This window comes from Ptychodera flava (assembly GCF_041260155.1).
Source record: "Ptychodera flava strain L36383 chromosome 23 unlocalized genomic scaffold, AS_Pfla_20210202 Scaffold_23__1_contigs__length_28996876_pilon, whole genome shotgun sequence".
Taxonomy (NCBI): Eukaryota; Metazoa; Hemichordata; class Enteropneusta; family Ptychoderidae; genus Ptychodera; species Ptychodera flava.
This window is the reverse complement of record NW_027248277.1, coordinates 3,559,869-3,578,386: the sequence shown is the minus strand read 5'-3', so window position 1 is coordinate 3,578,386 and position 18,518 is coordinate 3,559,869. Positions and strand designations below refer to the sequence as shown.

General features: G+C 38.5%; 3 protein-coding genes across 3 annotated transcripts in view; 2 read left to right on the top strand and 1 right to left on the bottom strand.

Annotated features, from left to right (window-relative positions):
• LOC139123475 (uncharacterized) overlaps positions 1-18,518 on the top strand; it is a 1,125,851-nt gene that overhangs the window by 85,462 nt on the left and 1,021,871 nt on the right. The gene's annotated exons all lie outside the window — the stretch shown is intronic.
• LOC139124320 (colorectal mutant cancer protein-like) overlaps positions 1-18,518 on the bottom strand; it is a 508,515-nt gene that overhangs the window by 77,153 nt on the left and 412,844 nt on the right. The window lies entirely within an intron of this gene.
• Positions 1,702-12,930, top strand: LOC139123473 (uncharacterized). The gene is made up of 4 exons (XM_070689628.1): positions 1,702-2,137; positions 2,902-3,024; positions 7,512-8,632; positions 12,581-12,930. The coding sequence occupies exons 1-3, from the start codon at positions 1,963-1,965 to the stop codon at positions 8,387-8,389; spliced, it is 1,176 nt and encodes a 391-aa protein (XP_070545729.1). The 5' UTR covers positions 1,702-1,962; the 3' UTR covers positions 8,390-8,632; positions 12,581-12,930.

The window sequence follows — 18,518 nt, the reverse complement described above, 5'->3', positions numbered from 1 at the left end:
GAGAATATCATGTCTCAATTTGTGGCATCAGTGAAAGTTGTAAGCCCAATTTGTAGTATGGTGGTGGTGCCTGTATATTAGACATTATACACAAAGCCCTCCCCCTTCGCCCTATAACATAAGTCCCTTAAGGCTGACTACAATATTTCCTTTTTGCACATTTTCATCAAAGTGTTTCCTACTGACTCTGAGAATATCATGTCCCCTTCTTGGCATCAGTTAAAGTTATAAGCCATGTCTTCAGTATGATGGTGGTGCCTGTATATTATACATTGTACACAGAGCCCTCCCCCTTCGCCCTATAACATAAGTCCCTTAAGGCTGACTACAATATTTCCTTTTTGCATCTTTTTATCAAAGTGTTCTCTACTGACTCTGAGAATATCATGTCCCCTTCTTGGCATCAGTTAAAGTTATAAGCCATGTCTTCAGTATGGTGGTGGTGCCTGTATATTATACATTATACACAAAGCCCTCCCCCTTCGCCCTATAACATCAGTCCCTTAAGCCTGACTACAATATTTCTTTTTTGCATCTTTTTATCAAAGTGTTCTCTATTGACACTGAGAATATCACGTCCCCCTTTGTGGCATCAGTTAAAGTTATAAGCCATGTCTTCAGTATGGTGGAGGTGCCTGTATATTATACATTATACATAAAGCCACCCCCTTCGTCCTATAACATAAGTCCCTTAAGCCTGAGGACAAGATTTCTTTTTTGTATATTATTATCAAAGTGTTCTCTACTGACACTAAGAATATCATGTCCCCCTTCCTTGCATTAGTTAAAGTTATAGGCCCCGTCTTTAGTATGTGGTGGTGGTGGCTCTATATTATGCATAATATTTCTTTATTTTCATATTTATCATAGTCAGGACAATATTTTATTTTTGCATAGTTTTACCCAAGTTTTATCAACTTAGAATGTGAATATCATAATCCCATCGTAATCCCCCTTCCCCCTTCGTTTTAGGGTCATAAGCCCTTCGTATCCCCCTTCCCCCTTCGTTTTAGGGTCATAAACCCTTCGTATCCCCCTTCCCCCTTCCCCTTCGTTTTAGGGCCACCCGCATAGGGTAAGGTATGATTTTAGGCAAAAGAGGTCGGTGATCGATTGTTTATGCAACCATCTGACCGTTGACCAGTTTTTATCACCGGAAACGCTCAGAGTTCGTGAATTTCGCTGATTTATGAAATCGGCGGTGAAAAGCTTTCCAGCCTTTTCATCTTGTCTGTGCAGCGGTGGACAACTGGCCCAAGCCGGGCCCAAGCCCTGCAGAGCTCTACAGCCGCTTGGTTAAGCTGGCTCACATGTACAGTAATATCACGTACCGTTATTCTTTATTAAATAATCAAGTCTTGTGGACATTCTACACATTGATGTTTATGCAGTGCGTTCGCCGGGCCCGAGCCATAGCCATTCGTGTATAATGCCAGTCAACATGTAGGCCTATAGGCCTACACTAATATCACGTACAGTGATTCTTTTATGAATAATCAAGTCGTATATAGATATTCTACATATTAAATACGATTATTATCCCAGCAATGTGCCAAGAGCCTGTGGGTTTGTTTGAAATAAAATATAAAAAATAAAAAGTATAATTAAATGAAACAAAGACAAACAGGACATTAAACAAAAAACAAATCAGCAGAACATGACAAACGGGCCAATAAACACATCCAGATAAAATTATTACTAGCCATTGTATATTTTTCTGGTGATGATGTTAAAAAACGTAGGCCTACGTGATGAGCAGTGAGCATCGTCCGCCCTCAACGCCCAGGACACTGCAATACTTTCAAACTCTCCCAGAACGCACCTCGTCATAATAGGGTCAAAGTGCATTGCACGGATCACTCGTACTCGTGAGGTCCAGGCCAACTTAGTCTACACACAGTCTCTCTATCCACTACACAGTACACCCATCGTGATCGCACAAAACCTGCAGAGATTCACAAAATGGACAGTCCCAGTGTGGTGTCATCGTTTGGGGGAAAAGACCACGGAGAACAATCAAGTTCCCGTATGCTGGCGCCCACTGCCGCCAAAGAAGTCGTACTGCTGTCAATGCCATCAAGTGCGGTGGCATCCCCCACACTTCCGAAGGCTGACCTTACAATATGCACTCCACAAGGTACTCCCCTGCACGGTGGAGGGACTGTGTCCCCTGTTTTCAATAATTGTATATCATCATTATATAGCATTCACCATGGCATAGGCGCTTGTGGTTCGATAAACAGCAATGTCTCCTGTAGTGTAAGCATACGGTAGCTCTGCATGGCAGGGCTGTGTGTTACCGGCGTTACACGGCCTCCCACCATAACGCCGGTAGCACACAGCCCTGCCATGCAGAGCTACCGGTAGTGTAAGCATTGCTATATCTTTCTAACGTTGCGGGAGCCTGTGCCATTTCCTATGCTATGAAGCTCAGCTTTGTTCCCAACTACTGTCCCTCAATCCATGGAATTGTAACCATGCTCAATATCACACAGGAGGGACTGTTCAAGGTACAGTAATTATGTCATCAATCTGAGTAAAATCCGATGTGGCAATGGGGTTCAGTCTTGTACGCAATCATGCTTTGGTCTTTGTTTCCGCTGTCCTCTCTTTATCTACATTTGATTATAATCCGATTCGGTAAACCTGCAGAACAGTGGACCCGGACGAAGAAAGTATCTGTCATTGCTACCATTGACATTGAACTTCCAATGCTACTTTCAGGATCATCACAATATGATGCTACTCCTTTTAGTGTGCCACTTCTAGACAAACATTTTTATTCAGCTGAACCAGTATTGCTTGCATGAGAATTTGTTCTGCTGTAAAGATATAGCTATTATACCATAGGCAGTAGTTTCTATGCTGTCTGTGCTGAAACACATTATTTTCTGTTTTCAGAATGTAAGAAAATGTGGGCCACTCTTACCAAAGGCAATAAACAGGAGATAATCGGAGAATGGTTTCAAAAGTCAACGCAGAAATTATATCGTGGAGTGCTCAATGGAAATCTCTCTGAGAAAGGTGAGTTCTTTTCTTCCACAAACTCTCTGTTATTGACACTACATGCAGTTATGAGAACTTGGCTTCAATCTAGAGAAGAGGACTGTGGGATATACCTGCATAGTCACTGATTTCAAGATGGCTGCTGACAGATAAACAGCCTCTGCATGGTCAGCTGCAATTTCTTTCTTTGATAAAATAAGAAAAACCAACTGGGGGAATCTGAACAAATAGCCAAATATCCTCTGGCAGTTCATATTTCTGTGCTCTCTGGATCTGGTCTGCAAAAAATTTTGTTTTGATTTTAGGTTGAATAGATGAGAACGTACAAAATCGCCCAGCACATTAATGCAGGGTTTTCACTACGATGTCTCTCAGGGGAGAATGGGCAAGAGGCCCAGGGGGAAAGCGTTAGATGTCCCCCCTTGAATCGAAAAATTTTAAATCTTGATGTGTGCAATACTGCAATCTAGTACAATCTGAGAGGTGTTTTCAATTTGATTGCACTAGGTGAAACATTTGAAAATGACATACATACATGTAGGATACCCAGGGGGAGAGTGCGAGACGGGGGTCCTCTCACATTGTAAATTTTGAGAAATTGATGTCTTCACTAGTGCAATTTGAGAGGATTTCAGTTTGTTTTGCACTTAGTAAGACCGTTCGAAAATTACATTCAACACTGATAATTTTATTACATTTTTTGCATGATCAGTGCCCAAGTAAACATATTAAACAATCCATAGACATCAAATCAGGTCCAATAATCGTTATCATTCAAGGTAAACTGTGAAATTTACCAGGTCCAAGGAACATATAGATGATGACAAAGGCAATGGGGCCATCTTGAACCACGAAAAAGTGGTGGTACCAGGTGTCAGGAATGGGTAAGCGTACCCTGCCAGCTAGCCGCACCCGTCAAGATTGACCCAAAGTGACAAATTCATTGTTATTTGGTGAATTCACCAAATTACTTTTGTGAGTCAAAATTTGGTATGCTGTCACTCATCATTTGAGAAACAGACAGGTCATATTTTGATACAACATCTCCGTATCTACCGTAGAACTTCTTAAATGATTTCACTAATCTACTTTCTGAGAATCCTTGCCTCACTAACTTTTGAGCTAATAGGCTGTGTCTCACTCGAAAGTCTTCATATGAATCGCATGCTCTACTGTATCTGAGGAGTTGTGAAATATACACACCATAAGCTGGAGATGATGGTATATTGCTCTACAAAAAGGGAAAGTTTATGATTTCAAAATTGAAATCGTCTCTTTTGTCATACAGCTTAGTATATAGTGTATTATGTCTAATTTCAAACAATACATCTAGGTATGATGCCGAGTCCACACTTTCAGTTGTTTCTTTTATTTCTAAATCATCTGGGTAGATGTGGTGTAGATAATTGGATATACCAGGATTGTTTAAACTGATGAGATCATCAATATATCTGTGGGTGTTGTTAAATTGCTTGGCAATCCTTTTACACCCAGATTTCTGAAGTGATTGCATGAACTCTGCTTCATACAAATACAAAAATAAGTCTGCAAGAAGTGGGGCGCAGTTTGTGCCCATGGGAATGCCTATGGTTTGCCTGAATGTCATGCCAGCAAACTTGATAAATATGTTGTCAATTAGGAAATAAAGCATTTGAATCACCTCAACATCACTGTATTTGAGTTTGGCATCACTGTTGTTGGTGAAATAGCCTAAGTTGCGCTTGATGGCAATGTATTCATACCTACGACTACCATTCTTGTAAAAGAAGGCTTTCTTCACGAGAGATGATAGCCTGTCTTTAAGTTTGTTATGTGGGTGGTTGTGTACAACGTTGAAAATCAAATGTGTGGATTGAATTGTACATGTTTTTGTTATTTTGTAAAATATGTAACAATTCTTTGGAGTTCTTTAATATCCACATTTGATTGACCCCACTAGTTTCATAAATTTTGTCACAATACCGTACCAAACCAGATTTAATGGTAGATAAAATGATGGTTAAAAGTTGTGACAAGCGTTTTGTTGTACACCTACTGGAACCTGCTATGAAACGTTGTTTATAGGGATTCTTATGGATCTTAGGAATCCAATATAGATTAGGTAATACCTTGTCATCTTGCGCTAACTCGATGCCAAACTCACTCAAAACTGTTGAATGGTTCTGCAATATTTCCTCTTCAGATAAGGTTGAAAAAGAGTATGTTGTGCTACTCTCATCATCTGAGTTAATCTGAAGTTCGCTCTTTAAACATTGAATGCTTGCAGACAAAAATAATGTTGTTTGATGCTTTGTCTGCAGGCACAACAACATATTTATCGTGTAAAGCATCTAGACAATACATTTGTACCCAATAAAAACCGGCTCTCAGCTTACCAAAACTTGCAGATCAAAGACTTTGTAGGAATGGCAGTACTACAAAAGATAAAAAACCAATCATCAAAATCAGCCAAAATATCAGTCATTTTAATACCCATACTACTCTACTTCATGGAAACACAAAAATCTAGAGGTCTGTTTTGGTCAAAATTATTTTACATTAATTTTAATGTGTTACAATCATTTTATGTACCTAGGGTAGTCTCAAACTAATTTTATTAGTACTGTCAATTAATTTTTTATATTATTCCTTGATATAATTAACCTTTAGAGCACCAAAGTCTATTTTTCTACCCTTTATAAAATAAACCCCAGTCAAATATGTGTAAAATTTTTGCCAAAATTTTGAGAAAAAACTGTAACAAATAAAATGTAATGTCCATGTGGTCCACAATTATCAATAAATTACAGAAAAATTCATAAAAATTGGTAAAATTTCGCACTAAAATTTTGGCAGGAGAAAATTACAGTGCTCAAAGGGGTAAGCATATTTAAAATTAATTACTCTAACATGCTGCTTGAATTAATTTTCTTTTTTCAAGGAAACAATTTAATCTGTTAACACTTTCACTGCGTAATTAATTTTTATACGTGCATTCCTGTGCGTAGTTTTCTATGGGAATAAGGCCTTATAAATATTGATTTACATGCATAAGCTGTATCTTTGTAATTATAAGAGTATTCGGGAAAATTTTTTCAGTGAGTATTGCAATATGACAGAGCATCTCAAAAATGAACAAAAGGTCATGTGACACACCTAGAATGTCACGTGATCACGGCGGCCATATTGGATTTTACACAAAAAATTCAAAAAATGTTGCATTTTTTGTTATTTCAATATATAAATGTATTTTTTTCAGTGCAACACTTTAAAAATTACTACTTACATTTTATTAACTCAAATTCAGTAGGGGGAACACATACTCAAAAAGATTCCCACATAAATGGGTTAATATGCATATTTATTACAAGTTCATCTTCGAACAACAGGTATCATCTGACATTCAAAAGAGAGCTATATTATATATAAGCTTATATACTGGTAGATAGTCCGATGTGTAATTGTTATTGATGGATTGATATCGTACAACATCCACAGGATACACCATCAACGTTTGTGACATCGTTCACAGACCTTTTGTCGCACAATTCTCTCAGCATGCTCAGCTGGCCTACCTTCCTGTCTTGCTTGCAATGTCTGTCTTTGCTCAACTGGTTTGGGAACATATTCAAGTTCGGTATTAAAGTTGTAATTTGAAATTTGACTTCCGCTACCTCCGTCGAGTTCAGTTTCACGATCACTGACAATTCCACTATCACTGTCTAGAAAACATGCTAAAGGGCTTAGTCGGTGTTAAACTGTGCCAGTGTCGCCATTTTAAATATCTCCTGACAGAAAAAACAACAACTGATCACACGATCCTTACAAAATTACAGCGGAGGAATGAGCGAGTATGACGGCATTTGTTTACAAATTTGGCGCGCATGCTCATTTAGGTTTGACCTCTACCTCGTACGCTTAGCTAGGCTTGAGGAAATAGTCAACAAACATGATGTAGATCAGACAAAGCCAACGTATATCGAACGCATATAAACGCGTACGTTCTTGGCGCGTTTACGCGCCTCCCGCAGTCTGGCCGTTGGCGCAGAATGCGCCCTCCCCGCGGTGAAAGTGTTAAAATAAATTTTATGTGTTGGAATTAATTTTGTGTAGTGAAGTATTAATTTTATCAGTATATCAAAATAATTTTCCATTTTCTATTTAATTTAACATGCCGAACTAACATAGCTAGAATTAATTTTACCAGTACCTTGAAATTAATTTTAAGTTGTGGCAGAATGATGTGTGATGTTAGAATGTGACAGCTAATCCCATAGTCCTTTGGGCACGCCTGATTTAAGATGGCAGCCCATTGCTGCAGTTGCTGAGTTGTCATCAGAGAAAAAAAATCAAGGAGGATTCTACTACTTTCTGCTCAAACTAAAGTCAGTAGTTCACCTTTTTTCTTTCTTCCCGGAATTTAGACTTCAATTCAGCAATTTAGTAGTTGTTCAAGTTCCTATTGCCTGCTTTGTGTCCATTTGCTGAAAGTAAATGTAAATGATTCATACATCGCTCTGTTACAGATATGACATTGTTGATAAACTACTTGTGTCAAAGTGGGCGCATTATAAGGCTGGCAGTCAATAACAGCCAAATAGTGACGACATCACAGCCTACCAGACCTGAGTTGATGACATCACAGCCCACCACACCTGAATTGATGACATCACAGCCAACCACACCTGAATTGATGATATCACAACCCACCACACCTGAATCGATGACACAGCTGACCACACCTGAATTGATGACATCACATGGTAGCACAACTGAATCACCCAGTGTACCCTATCCATGTGGGATTATCGAAGTCAATCAGTTATTAGGATCAGTGACTGATAACCATCTCCTGACAGAAACTGATATTCTGTGCAAACTTCAGCGTAATGCCCAAGCCCATGGTAGATTCTTTGTTGGTTCCACACAATGCAGACGTACGTACGTGAAAAAGAATACATTAGAACCGACTGTTAATAACTTTTTTGACCGTTTTGATGCAACATTTATGGTTCCTAGACACCTAACGCAACGATACGATTATGTCAGTCAGCAAAGAAGAGAGAATGACACAAATCATTTATACACAGAAGATGACATGGATTTCCAGTCGTCCCAACCCTTGCCGTCATTTCACCAAGACAGCAATCAACCAAATGGTACAATACCACAGATTGGAGTAACTGTGAAAGAGGAAAACGATAGCGATGAGAGTGGATTTGGAAGATACTCAGCAGAACAGTTTAGTAACCAGGTAGAAGGAAAGACAATGGGTGCAAATCAATGCATTCAAACTATTAAAATGAAACCGATTCACATTCAAGTACAGACGGCATCTGTGCTAACAGTAGAGCTGACAGCATTGATTTTGATGACAATGTTGGGGAAGTGTACACGTGTTTGAAAACTGCAACAGAAAGAGATGAGGGTGGTACACAGGGAATACATGGAGACAAACAGAGAGAAGCAAACAGCGAAGCGCAAGATGCCGTCATCCAAGACCAGAGAGATGAAAATGTTGAAATGGATGACAGCAGTCAAGAGTTGGAAGGAAATGGAGATCATAGAGAGTCAGATGATGATGAGACACACGGACAGCACTCCTTTCTATCTGACAAAGATGATGATAATTCCCTGGCAAAGGAAGGTGGGTAAAGATGCAAATTGTTGGTTTCCTAAGAGTTCCATTCATTTCATAAAAGTTCAGATATCTCAGAACATGACGCTGCTAACATCCTGAACTACTACAATATTAAACTATGTGTTATTTTTTCATAATACATGTTTGCTTGGAGGGGGGGGGGTTATTTGAACATACATGTACTGTATTTGTTCATGTAGAGGTGTGGGTTTTGAAATGCTTTTGAGAGTATTCACATGGCAATTTTAAGTTTAAGGGAATTTTTTTCCTCAAAATTTGCCTAATTTTGTTCAAAACTATGGTTTGAAGAAACTCTAATACAAACTAAATTTATATTTTCAATTAAGTTCACAGGGATTACTGCATTTAGGTTTGTTGAAATGATGAAATTTGTGTAAGCAAAATTTTTGGGTTGCTTATGTTTCTTGAAACACTATTTCTGATCCACTGGTGTAATAGATCTTTGACATTCAATATTTAGCTTTATGGTTGCCTTCATTAATGCTGTGATTGATATCAGAATCACTACTTCATCATTTGGCATAAGAATATACAATTTTGTGCATTTTCTGAGTGTAAAGTTCATTACAAAATCTGTTGTCTGCACTGCATTGCATATCGTAATTAATGCATATCTGGAAAAAAGCTCAATCTGGACATGTAAAACACACCGTAAGACATATTTGTGTCACAGAGAAACTACATCTTTCTCAATTAAGCCATGACTTTTCCTGTGAATTAAGTTTTCGAGCACTACACAGCAATTCTATTGTTTTTTTAGCAAAAACAAATAGTAGAATAATATCGTTCACTTGGTTTCAAGAAAGTTTTCCTTTTCCCAATGTAATTGTTTAAAAAAAAACATATTAAGCTTGGTGAATGGAAAGGAGTGGAAATGATTAATTCTGAAACTAACTCCTCTATACCACATGGGATGGCTCAAGGTAAGTTGGCTAGCACTACATGTATGCAGTACTGTATATGTAGTTCTGAAACTCAATCCACTGTACCACATGGGGTGGTGTGGTAAGTTGGCTGACAGTGTTGTAGTTGTAATCCTGAAACTCAATATGTTGTACCACAAGGAATGGCTAGGTATTTCACACTAGGCAGTGTTATACCAGTAGTTGTAATTCTGAAACTCAATCCACTGTACCACCTAGGATGGCTTGGTAAGTTTGCTAACACTAGGCAGTGCTGTATTTGTAATTGTAAAATCTAATTTGCTAAACCACCTTGGATGGCTAGGTAAGTTGGCTGGCAGCAGGCTGTGTTGTGTTTGTGCATTGTAGTTCTAAAACTCAATGTGTCATACTACCTGGGATGGCTAGGTACCGGTAAGTTGGCTGGCACTATGACAGAACCCCATGGCGAGAGAGTGCAAGCGCGCCGTACCAGCGGTATTTGCACGAGTGTTTGCGGGGGATCCGGCGGTCGTGCTTTCACGAGCGCAGCGAGTGAAAGGACAGCCGGATTCAACGCAAACACGAGTGCAAATAACCTAGGTACGGCAAGCTTGCTCGCTCGCCATGGGGTTCTGTTATTATTACATATGTTTCCCCCAGTTTATTTTATCGAGAAAACAAAGGAACTAAAAACACAAGCGAACACATTTTAAATAGTTTACGCGACACACATTGAAAGACAAGGATCACGCGCTGTTCTATTCATTTGCATGCAGGTATGGAATAATGTTTTTGGTATTTGCACTGCAGTGCAAATACCGGTAGTACGCGCGCTCTTCGATGCAAGTAAACTGTGGTACATATGTAATAATAGGCAGTGCTGTATTTGTAATTCTAAAATGTAATTTGCTAAACCACCTGGGATGGCTAGGTAAGTTGGCTGGCAACAGGCTGTGTTGTGTTTGTAGTTCTGAAACTCAATCTACAGTCCCACCTGGTAAGGATGCCATTGCAGTGGGTGCAGTAATTAACACCCTGGGTCTAAGTAGTCGCTGCGCTAAAAGTGATGCCAACGCAGGATCATCTGGATGCATTGACTAAAGACCAAGTATTTTGATGAAAATTCCACTGTTGGCGACGCTAACAAGCCAGGTGCTATCAAAGGTAAGAATTTTTTGCTACATCTATGGTATTTTGTGTAGAACATTGTATAAAGTAGTCCATACAGTGTAGAACATGCTAGAGAGTGTACCAGGAAAGGTTCTGCAATTAATTTAGGCCCAGGAGACTTATACTGTACATGGACGTGGCTCTGTCCATCCATGTGTCCATTTGCCCTACGTCAACACAGGTATCTCAGACATGACTTGGCTCTGTCCATCCATGTGTCTAATCGTCCCTACGTCAACACAGATATCTCAGACAATTCCTTTCAAACTTGGTACAAGGTAGACTCTCTTACAGCCTCTCGTCCGCTACGCAGCTCTATCCTCAACCATACTGTCGCGCGCCCTCAACAGTCTTTCCAGCAAGCGAGGCTTACCTAGCCAGCCGGTTTTATACAAATTAAATGAAACCATGGTGAAAATGAATTAATGGTCATGACCATCAATTCATTTTCATGATGGTTTCATGTATCGTGTCTACAACTGGGATCAAATACCGGTATATGCATGGTTACCCATTCATTCAGTATCTTTCAACATATCAAATAATATAAGTAGTATCTCTTATCAAACAAAATTCACGAAAAATGGCCGACTTTGTCCCTTTAACATTTTCACCAAAATGGTTTAGACCAATTCTGGACCTCCACACTGGGAAAAATGTTTGTATTTAGCGATCTATTTCCTGAATAATAGCACTATTAAATCTGATGATACTTCCTCCACATGTTGTCCTTACAAAGATTTAAAATTCAAGAAAGTCAGCTAGTTTTATTAATAGCTAATTATAATAAGACTCTTCTGTAATGAAGATTTTGGTTCTAATTTGGTGTTCTGATTTTCATCTTGTCAAGAGCCACTACTCAGACATGGCTGGACAAGTTTCTTGCAAACTTGGTGAAAGGACATAACCCTACATGTATGTCATTCATACTTACCGTATATTTTCTTGTTTACAATACAATCCAATATGGGCAGAGATAGGTCTTTGGTAACCTTATTTCTTTTTTCGTATGAATTATATTGACTTCATATTGACTTTTCATGGCAACTCCCATACATTACATTCATAACAATGAAGGTACAATGCAGAGGATATTGCTGTGTACTTTAATGCTTTAAAGCTACTCTTTGAATAATTATATGGATGAAATGTGGAGCCGTAGAGAGAGTAATTTCATATCAAGTCCCAGTAAAACTCATCCCTCTTCTACTAAGTTCTCATGTATACAAATGCATATTTTTATTTTTGTCATTATTTATTGAATTCAGGAATCAATACATCCCATATAAAATACATATCTTACTATGGTATAAAAATCAAATTAAAAAAAAAACAGAGACAAGTAAGAATAATTGCAAATTACAGACAAAACTAAGCATCCAGACTATAGTAGATAATGCAGTGTGAAAAAAAAGATAAAACCACGAAACAGGACTCTTTAAAAGTTAAAAGGAATTAGTTAAAAAGGACCAAGCAGGTACTCCCAATTACACAGTATACATTGACTTTCTATACCATTCATTATATTTTGAGATGAAGAATCCATGAGAACTTGCATTTTATATTTCCAACAATTGTTTCTATCCCAGACTTATAAATAATCATTGAGCAATCATTGAGCACTTTTGATTTGATAAACTTGGGCTCATGTCCCACTATTACATTGTAATTATCTGTCAATGTTTTACAGTGTACCAAACATGATGATAATGGGCACGGTGTGTTAATTGTTGGTAATTTTAATTTTTTCCACTTAAATTTCCAGCCCTATGCAATGCTTGATGCAGCACGACATGTACATAACCTTGATTTCAAAAGATTGTTGTCAGTTGTATAATTCAACTACTTTTGTTTTTTTTTGTTTTCCATATCATATCAGATGCTACAAAACTATTTGCTGAAATTGAGAGTGATGCTGTCAGGAGCCCAGATAACTCTGCAGAAGGACACACAGATAGAGCAAAGACCGGAGATTGTTCAGATGTGGCGGTTGCTGGAACAAGTGAAATCAAAATTTTGGCAGAAAGAGTTGAGGGGGATGACAAGAAAGTGTCTAAATACAGCTGCAGGTATGTGGAAAGGTCTACCAATCAAACACTGGCCTCAGGAAGCATACACGGAAACATACTGGAAAGTTTCCTTTCAACTGCTTCTGCGGGAAGGGATTCTCTGAAAGAAGACTCCTCAAAGAGCATAGTTGTACACACAGCTGGAAGGGCATAAAGAAATGCAAGGTTGTGGTTTTGAGCCAAAACTTACAAAGGAATGAAGTGGCACGAGGCTTCCCATTCTACAGAGGACCATGCATGCAATGAATGCCCAAGAGCTTCCGCTCTAAGTTGTCTTTGAAACAACACAAACAAGGATGCCATACAAGGAATTATTCCTGCACTTGTGGAAAAACTTTGGACTGAAACATAGATACACTGCCCATTTAAAAACACATTCTGGCAACAAAGAGTTTCAGTGTTCATCCTGTGACTACCAAACTTACAGAAAGGAAGACTTGACCAAACACCAGATTCACAAGCATAGCAATGTACGAGATTTTTCCTGTGTCTTGTGCGGGCGAAGTTTTAAAACCAAAGATGCACTGGCAAGGCACGAAGCCAGAAAGAAGCCCTGTTATAATGCTTATGACTCTCTCTGGAAAGACACTTGACTTTGTGTCAGGTAGCAAAGTTCAAATTTTCATGGCAGACCTTGAACCTGAAGGGAACCGTCAGGAGTGGCAAATCTGTTGTTGAACAGATTGCTCCACTGCATTTCATACTTGCAACTATTGATCGTTTACATCCTCTACGGAATTTACTTATACATGTTTTTGCTTCTTTCCAACCTAGCTCAGCCTTTCGGCCCATTTGGCTAATGATGAGCTAGTGATGAATGGCCTCGCTATAAATGCTTGCTGTAGATTTTTACTGGTATGTTTTTTTTTGCATGGCTTTGCGAAACAGGTGGTTTTTTAATATGGCATGGATATGCGGAACATGGTGGGTACATACAGTGAAAATGCATAGTAGTCCTCAGTGGGCAGTGGTCCAAAGTTATACTTATTAGCATGGGAAAGACAGCCCACTTTTCACGTCATCACATTCCTGAGCAGTTTGTTCTTGCCAGACCTCTTAACCTGAGGTTACTCATAGCTGGTGGCTGCGCCACTCATGGCACACTTTGTGTGCTGATCCAGCACAGATGCAGGATTGAGGTCTGGCATGCAGGACTATAGTTTTAACTGCAGTGTAACAAGTGAGCTGATTGCATTTATTCCAAAACATTTTTCAATTACAATTAACCCTTTGAGCGCCAAAGTCAATTTCTGTCACCTTTATAAAATATACCTAAGTCAATTTTTGTCAGATTTTTGCCAAAATTTTGCTAAAAACTGTAGCCAATGAAATGTTGTGTTTCTTTGGTCCAAAATTATCAAGAAAATTACAGAAAAGTCAATAAAAATTGGTAAAATGTTGCACTGAAATTTTGGTGGGAAAAAATACAGCACTCAAAGGGTTGAGCAGAACTGCGCCAAAAATTACAACACACTTGGACAAATCATGGAGTTTCAATAAGTTTTCTCCCTCAATAACCAACGTTCACAAATGTAGAAATAAAGCAGTCTTTATTGTAACTGATTGATAATTAAGGTGTTTCAAATCTTTTTGAACATCCAGTATGAAGAATATTCCAAAACCAATGCTATCCCAACATGTACATTTCATTTATATTAAGTGGTTTTCAATGATAAAAATGATATGCAAATGTTAAACCAACCTGGCAGACACTTCTTTCTTCAGCACTCTTTGTGAATTGCTTTATACATGGTTATTTCATTTGAAGTTGAAGATCAGTATACTGGTATTTGAGTTATATTGTATTCTATGACGTTGTAAAGTTGATAAAAAATGACTTGTGTTAATAAATTTATCATCATGCTCAATAAACATTAATGTTGTACCGTGTTGTTATATTTCAAGAGAGCTTTGTCACACCCAGCTCTTGGGATTTCAAATTCACATAATCTTGGTTTTTAGCTCACATTTGGTATATGTATACATACCAAAAGGGCTTTAATGGCAGGTCGGTGGTGTCTCTATATCTGTATGTATGCACTATCCTTTGTTGTAATTTTGGGACATTTGACCGAATACACAGTCACAGTTGTGGGACACTTTTAGGTTCTGTGACCAAAATCCCAGTCCCAAGATATTTATGGGCTTAAACAGCTCTCAAGGGGTCATTAGAGGTTATGGCGCAGTTTGAAGGCGGTCCTAAAATTTGGCATGTGTTCGAATCTGTGTTTTTGCAGTGGTGCGTCAACTTACACACTTTTAAATCCCAGGGAGTTGCTAAATGTCTACATCTAGTGGCCAAGAGTAGAAAGTAAGACCACAAAATGATACAATGTATCAATATGTGACTCATAAAGAGTAAACAAAGTGATAAGGCCATAGTACCAAGCAAAAGCGGTCAGAATTGACCCAAATGTAAACGAGTGCGGCATTTTATGAGTGCAGCTTTCGACTTTGCAACCGCAAGCAAGGCTTTTTATTTTGAATTTATATATTTTATTCAACTATACATGTGGCAACAACCGTTACAGATATGATTACACTTTACATTGTGTTTCTGACTAGTATGAAAATGTCGTGTATTTTCGAAAAATATTTCTGACTATTCATTTTACCGTTTCGTTATATATTGAAAACATGAACTACCGGTATACACGTTTGAATCACAGTCAAAATGAATTCGCCAAAAGACCACCAGTTTGGTACAGACATAGTCAAGATTAAATCATTAATTGTTCTGAAATTCCTCAGAAAGCTTTGAAATCAAGCGATAAAAAAAATCAATTTGATTATGATTAATATTTGAAGTGTCAATTAATAGTGGAAGGAATAGTCATTAAATACAATACTGACTCTAGGGTAAGTCCCAGTGTTTTTAATGATTTAGTCTGGTAGTAGGTTAATCATGATACTCAAACTTTTTGGCTTTGATTTCTTTTGAATTCCATTTGACTGAAGACTGTATTGATTTGTGCAATGTGTCTGTCTACTTGGTTATCAATTCGGCTGAAATTCGCTATATTTCTGGAGAGTTTCAAACAGAGGCCGCAATTCCGGCATGTTTAAAAACATATCCAGCAAGTCGGGGACATTCCAAAAACAGGCATCAAGATTGGGGCATTCCAAAAACATAAATCCTGGGACATTCCAAAAACATACAGTAATACTGGGACATTCAGGAAAAAACTTGCAATATATCTGTGACATTCCAAAACCATGCACTAATTCAGCTGCAGGGACACTCCTCAGACATGTAGTAATTTTTGACATTTGAATATGGGTATTATACAAATGTTATTTTAAGGATCGCGGGCACACTCTACTCTGGTGCAAGACATGAATATCTCTTTGTAAGCGTATTAAAATTACTGTGAAAATTTCTAGTGTGTGATATCCGCTGTCGCCAAATTGCAGGCATAGAAAAAATGAAACAAGAAACTGATAATGCCATGCTGCAATCAAAATCAGACAGAATTAACCAAAATGTGACAAGTTCAGCGTTCGATTTTGCCACCGGTTGCCAGCCGGGCTCTCTTTCATTTTGAATTTCTAAATAATTAGTCCCCGCGGACGAAGTCCGGCGGGGACTTATAGATTGGGTCCCGTCCGTGTGTCCGTCCGTCCGTCCGTCCGTCCGTCCGTCCGTCCGTCCGTCCGTCCGTCATCAACAGTTTCTCAGACACTGCTAAACTAATTTTGTTCAAACTTGGCACAAAGGCATAGCACTATGACCTACAGATGCACGTCGATTTATTTTGTGATACGATCCAATATGGGCGCGAGGCGGCCATTTTATTGCGATTTTTCATGCCTTTGGACCATAACTCAGACATCCTTGAGCACATTCTGCTCAAACTTGGCACAAAGGCATAACATTATGGCTTTCATATCCATGTCAAATTATTTTGCGATATGTTTCAATATGGGCGCGTGGCGGCCATTTTGTTGCGATTTTTCATGTCTTTGGACCATAACTCAGACATCCTTGAGCACATTCTGCTCAAACTTTGCACAAAGGCATAACACTATGGCTTTCATATTCATGTCAAATTATATTGCAATATGTTTCAATATGGGCGCGTGGCGGCCATTTTGTTGCGATTTTTCATGTCTTTGGACCATAACTCAGACATCCTTGAACAGATTCTGTTCAAACTTGCCACAAAGGTATAACACTATGGCCTACATATGCATGTCAAATTATTTTGTGATACAATCCAATATGGCCACGATGCGGCCATTTTGTTTGCGATTTTTCGTGTCTTTGAACCATAACTCAAAGATCCTTGAACCGATTCTGTTCAAACTCAACACAAAGGCATAACACTATGTCCTACATATGCATGTCGAATTATATTGCGATACGATCCAATATGGGCGTGAGGCGGCCATTTTGTTTGCGATTTTTCATGTCTTCGAACCATAACTCAAAGATCCTTGAACCGATTCTGTTCAAACTCGACACAAAGGCATAACACTATGTCCTACATATGCATGTTGAATTATATTGCGATACGATCCAATATGGGCGTGAGGCGGCCATTTTGTTGCGATTTTTCATGTCTTTGAACCATAACTCAGACATCCTTGAACCGATTCTGTTCAAATTTGGCACAAAAGCATTTACATTATGTTCTTCATATGAACACTAATTTATTTCGTGATATGATCCAATATGGCCGACAGGCGGCCATTTTTTTGCGATTTTTTCATGTCTTTGAACCATAACTCAAACATCCTTGAACCGATTTGGTTCAAACTTGGCACAAAGGCAAAGCACTATGGCATACATATGCATGTATCAATTAAGCTTGCGATAGGATCCAATATGGCTGCAGAACTGCCATTTTGTTGGAATTTTGCATGTCTTTGAATAGTAATTCAAAGGTCATTACACCCATTTTGTCCAAACTTGGCACAAAGATCAAGCACTATGGCATACATATACATTTCAATTTACTTTGTGACATGTTCCAATATGGCTGCCAGATTGTCATTTTTTTCCAATATCGCTGTCAGATGGTCATTTTTGCATTTTTTCATGTCTTTGAGGCTTAATCATATGCAAATATTCTTTAACCAATGTTGTTGAGACTTGGTACAAAGACAAAGTACTATGGCATACATATGCATGTCTACTAATTTTGTGCTATGATCCATATGGTCAATAGACAGCCATTTGATTTCAATTTTGGTGTGATTTTTTTATGTCTTTGAAACATAAACATAGGTCACTGTCCCTCGATGGACTGATTTTGTTCAAACGTGATACGAAGATAAAATACTATGGCTGCATTCTTGTGCACATTAATTTGTTTCATTATATGATCCGAAATGGCTGTTTACAACAACATACCCGATCCCATACCATTTCGAAAATTCCACCAAACCATGTGTATAGTATGTGCCATCATGACACTGGAGGCAGTAAGGGCATCGTTATGTGTGATGTATTCAAAAGTTCCTTGAGTGGTCATTACCGGCAGAGATGAGTCATTTATTGAACGTTCCTCAGATTACTTTAATATGCAAGTCACAGGCCTGATGTACCCGTTGCATCAATGCCATTCCACAGCTACCTAGACCACAGCTACCTAGACACCAAAGATTATAACAAAATGGACAAGCGGGGACTGTGTCATCAACGATGACTTGTTTTACGAATGCAATGTGGCTGATATTCAACTTTACTTGTGGCATATGACACAAAATTCATAGTGATATTCACACACTGCCAAAGTCTTCAAG

Bases quoted from the DNA above. Each gene is read 5' to 3' on its own strand.
- LOC139123473 (XM_070689628.1), top strand. From the start codon at position 1,963: ATGGACAGTCCCAGTGTGGTGTCATCGTTTGGGGGAAAAGACCACGGA. The intron at 2,138-2,901 runs GTACTCCCCTGC...TTCTGTTTTCAG, and splicing joins TACAATATGCACTCCACAAG to AATGTAAGAAAATGTGGGCC. The intron at 3,025-7,511 runs GTGAGTTCTTTT...GCTCTGTTACAG, and splicing joins TGGAAATCTCTCTGAGAAAG to ATATGACATTGTTGATAAAC.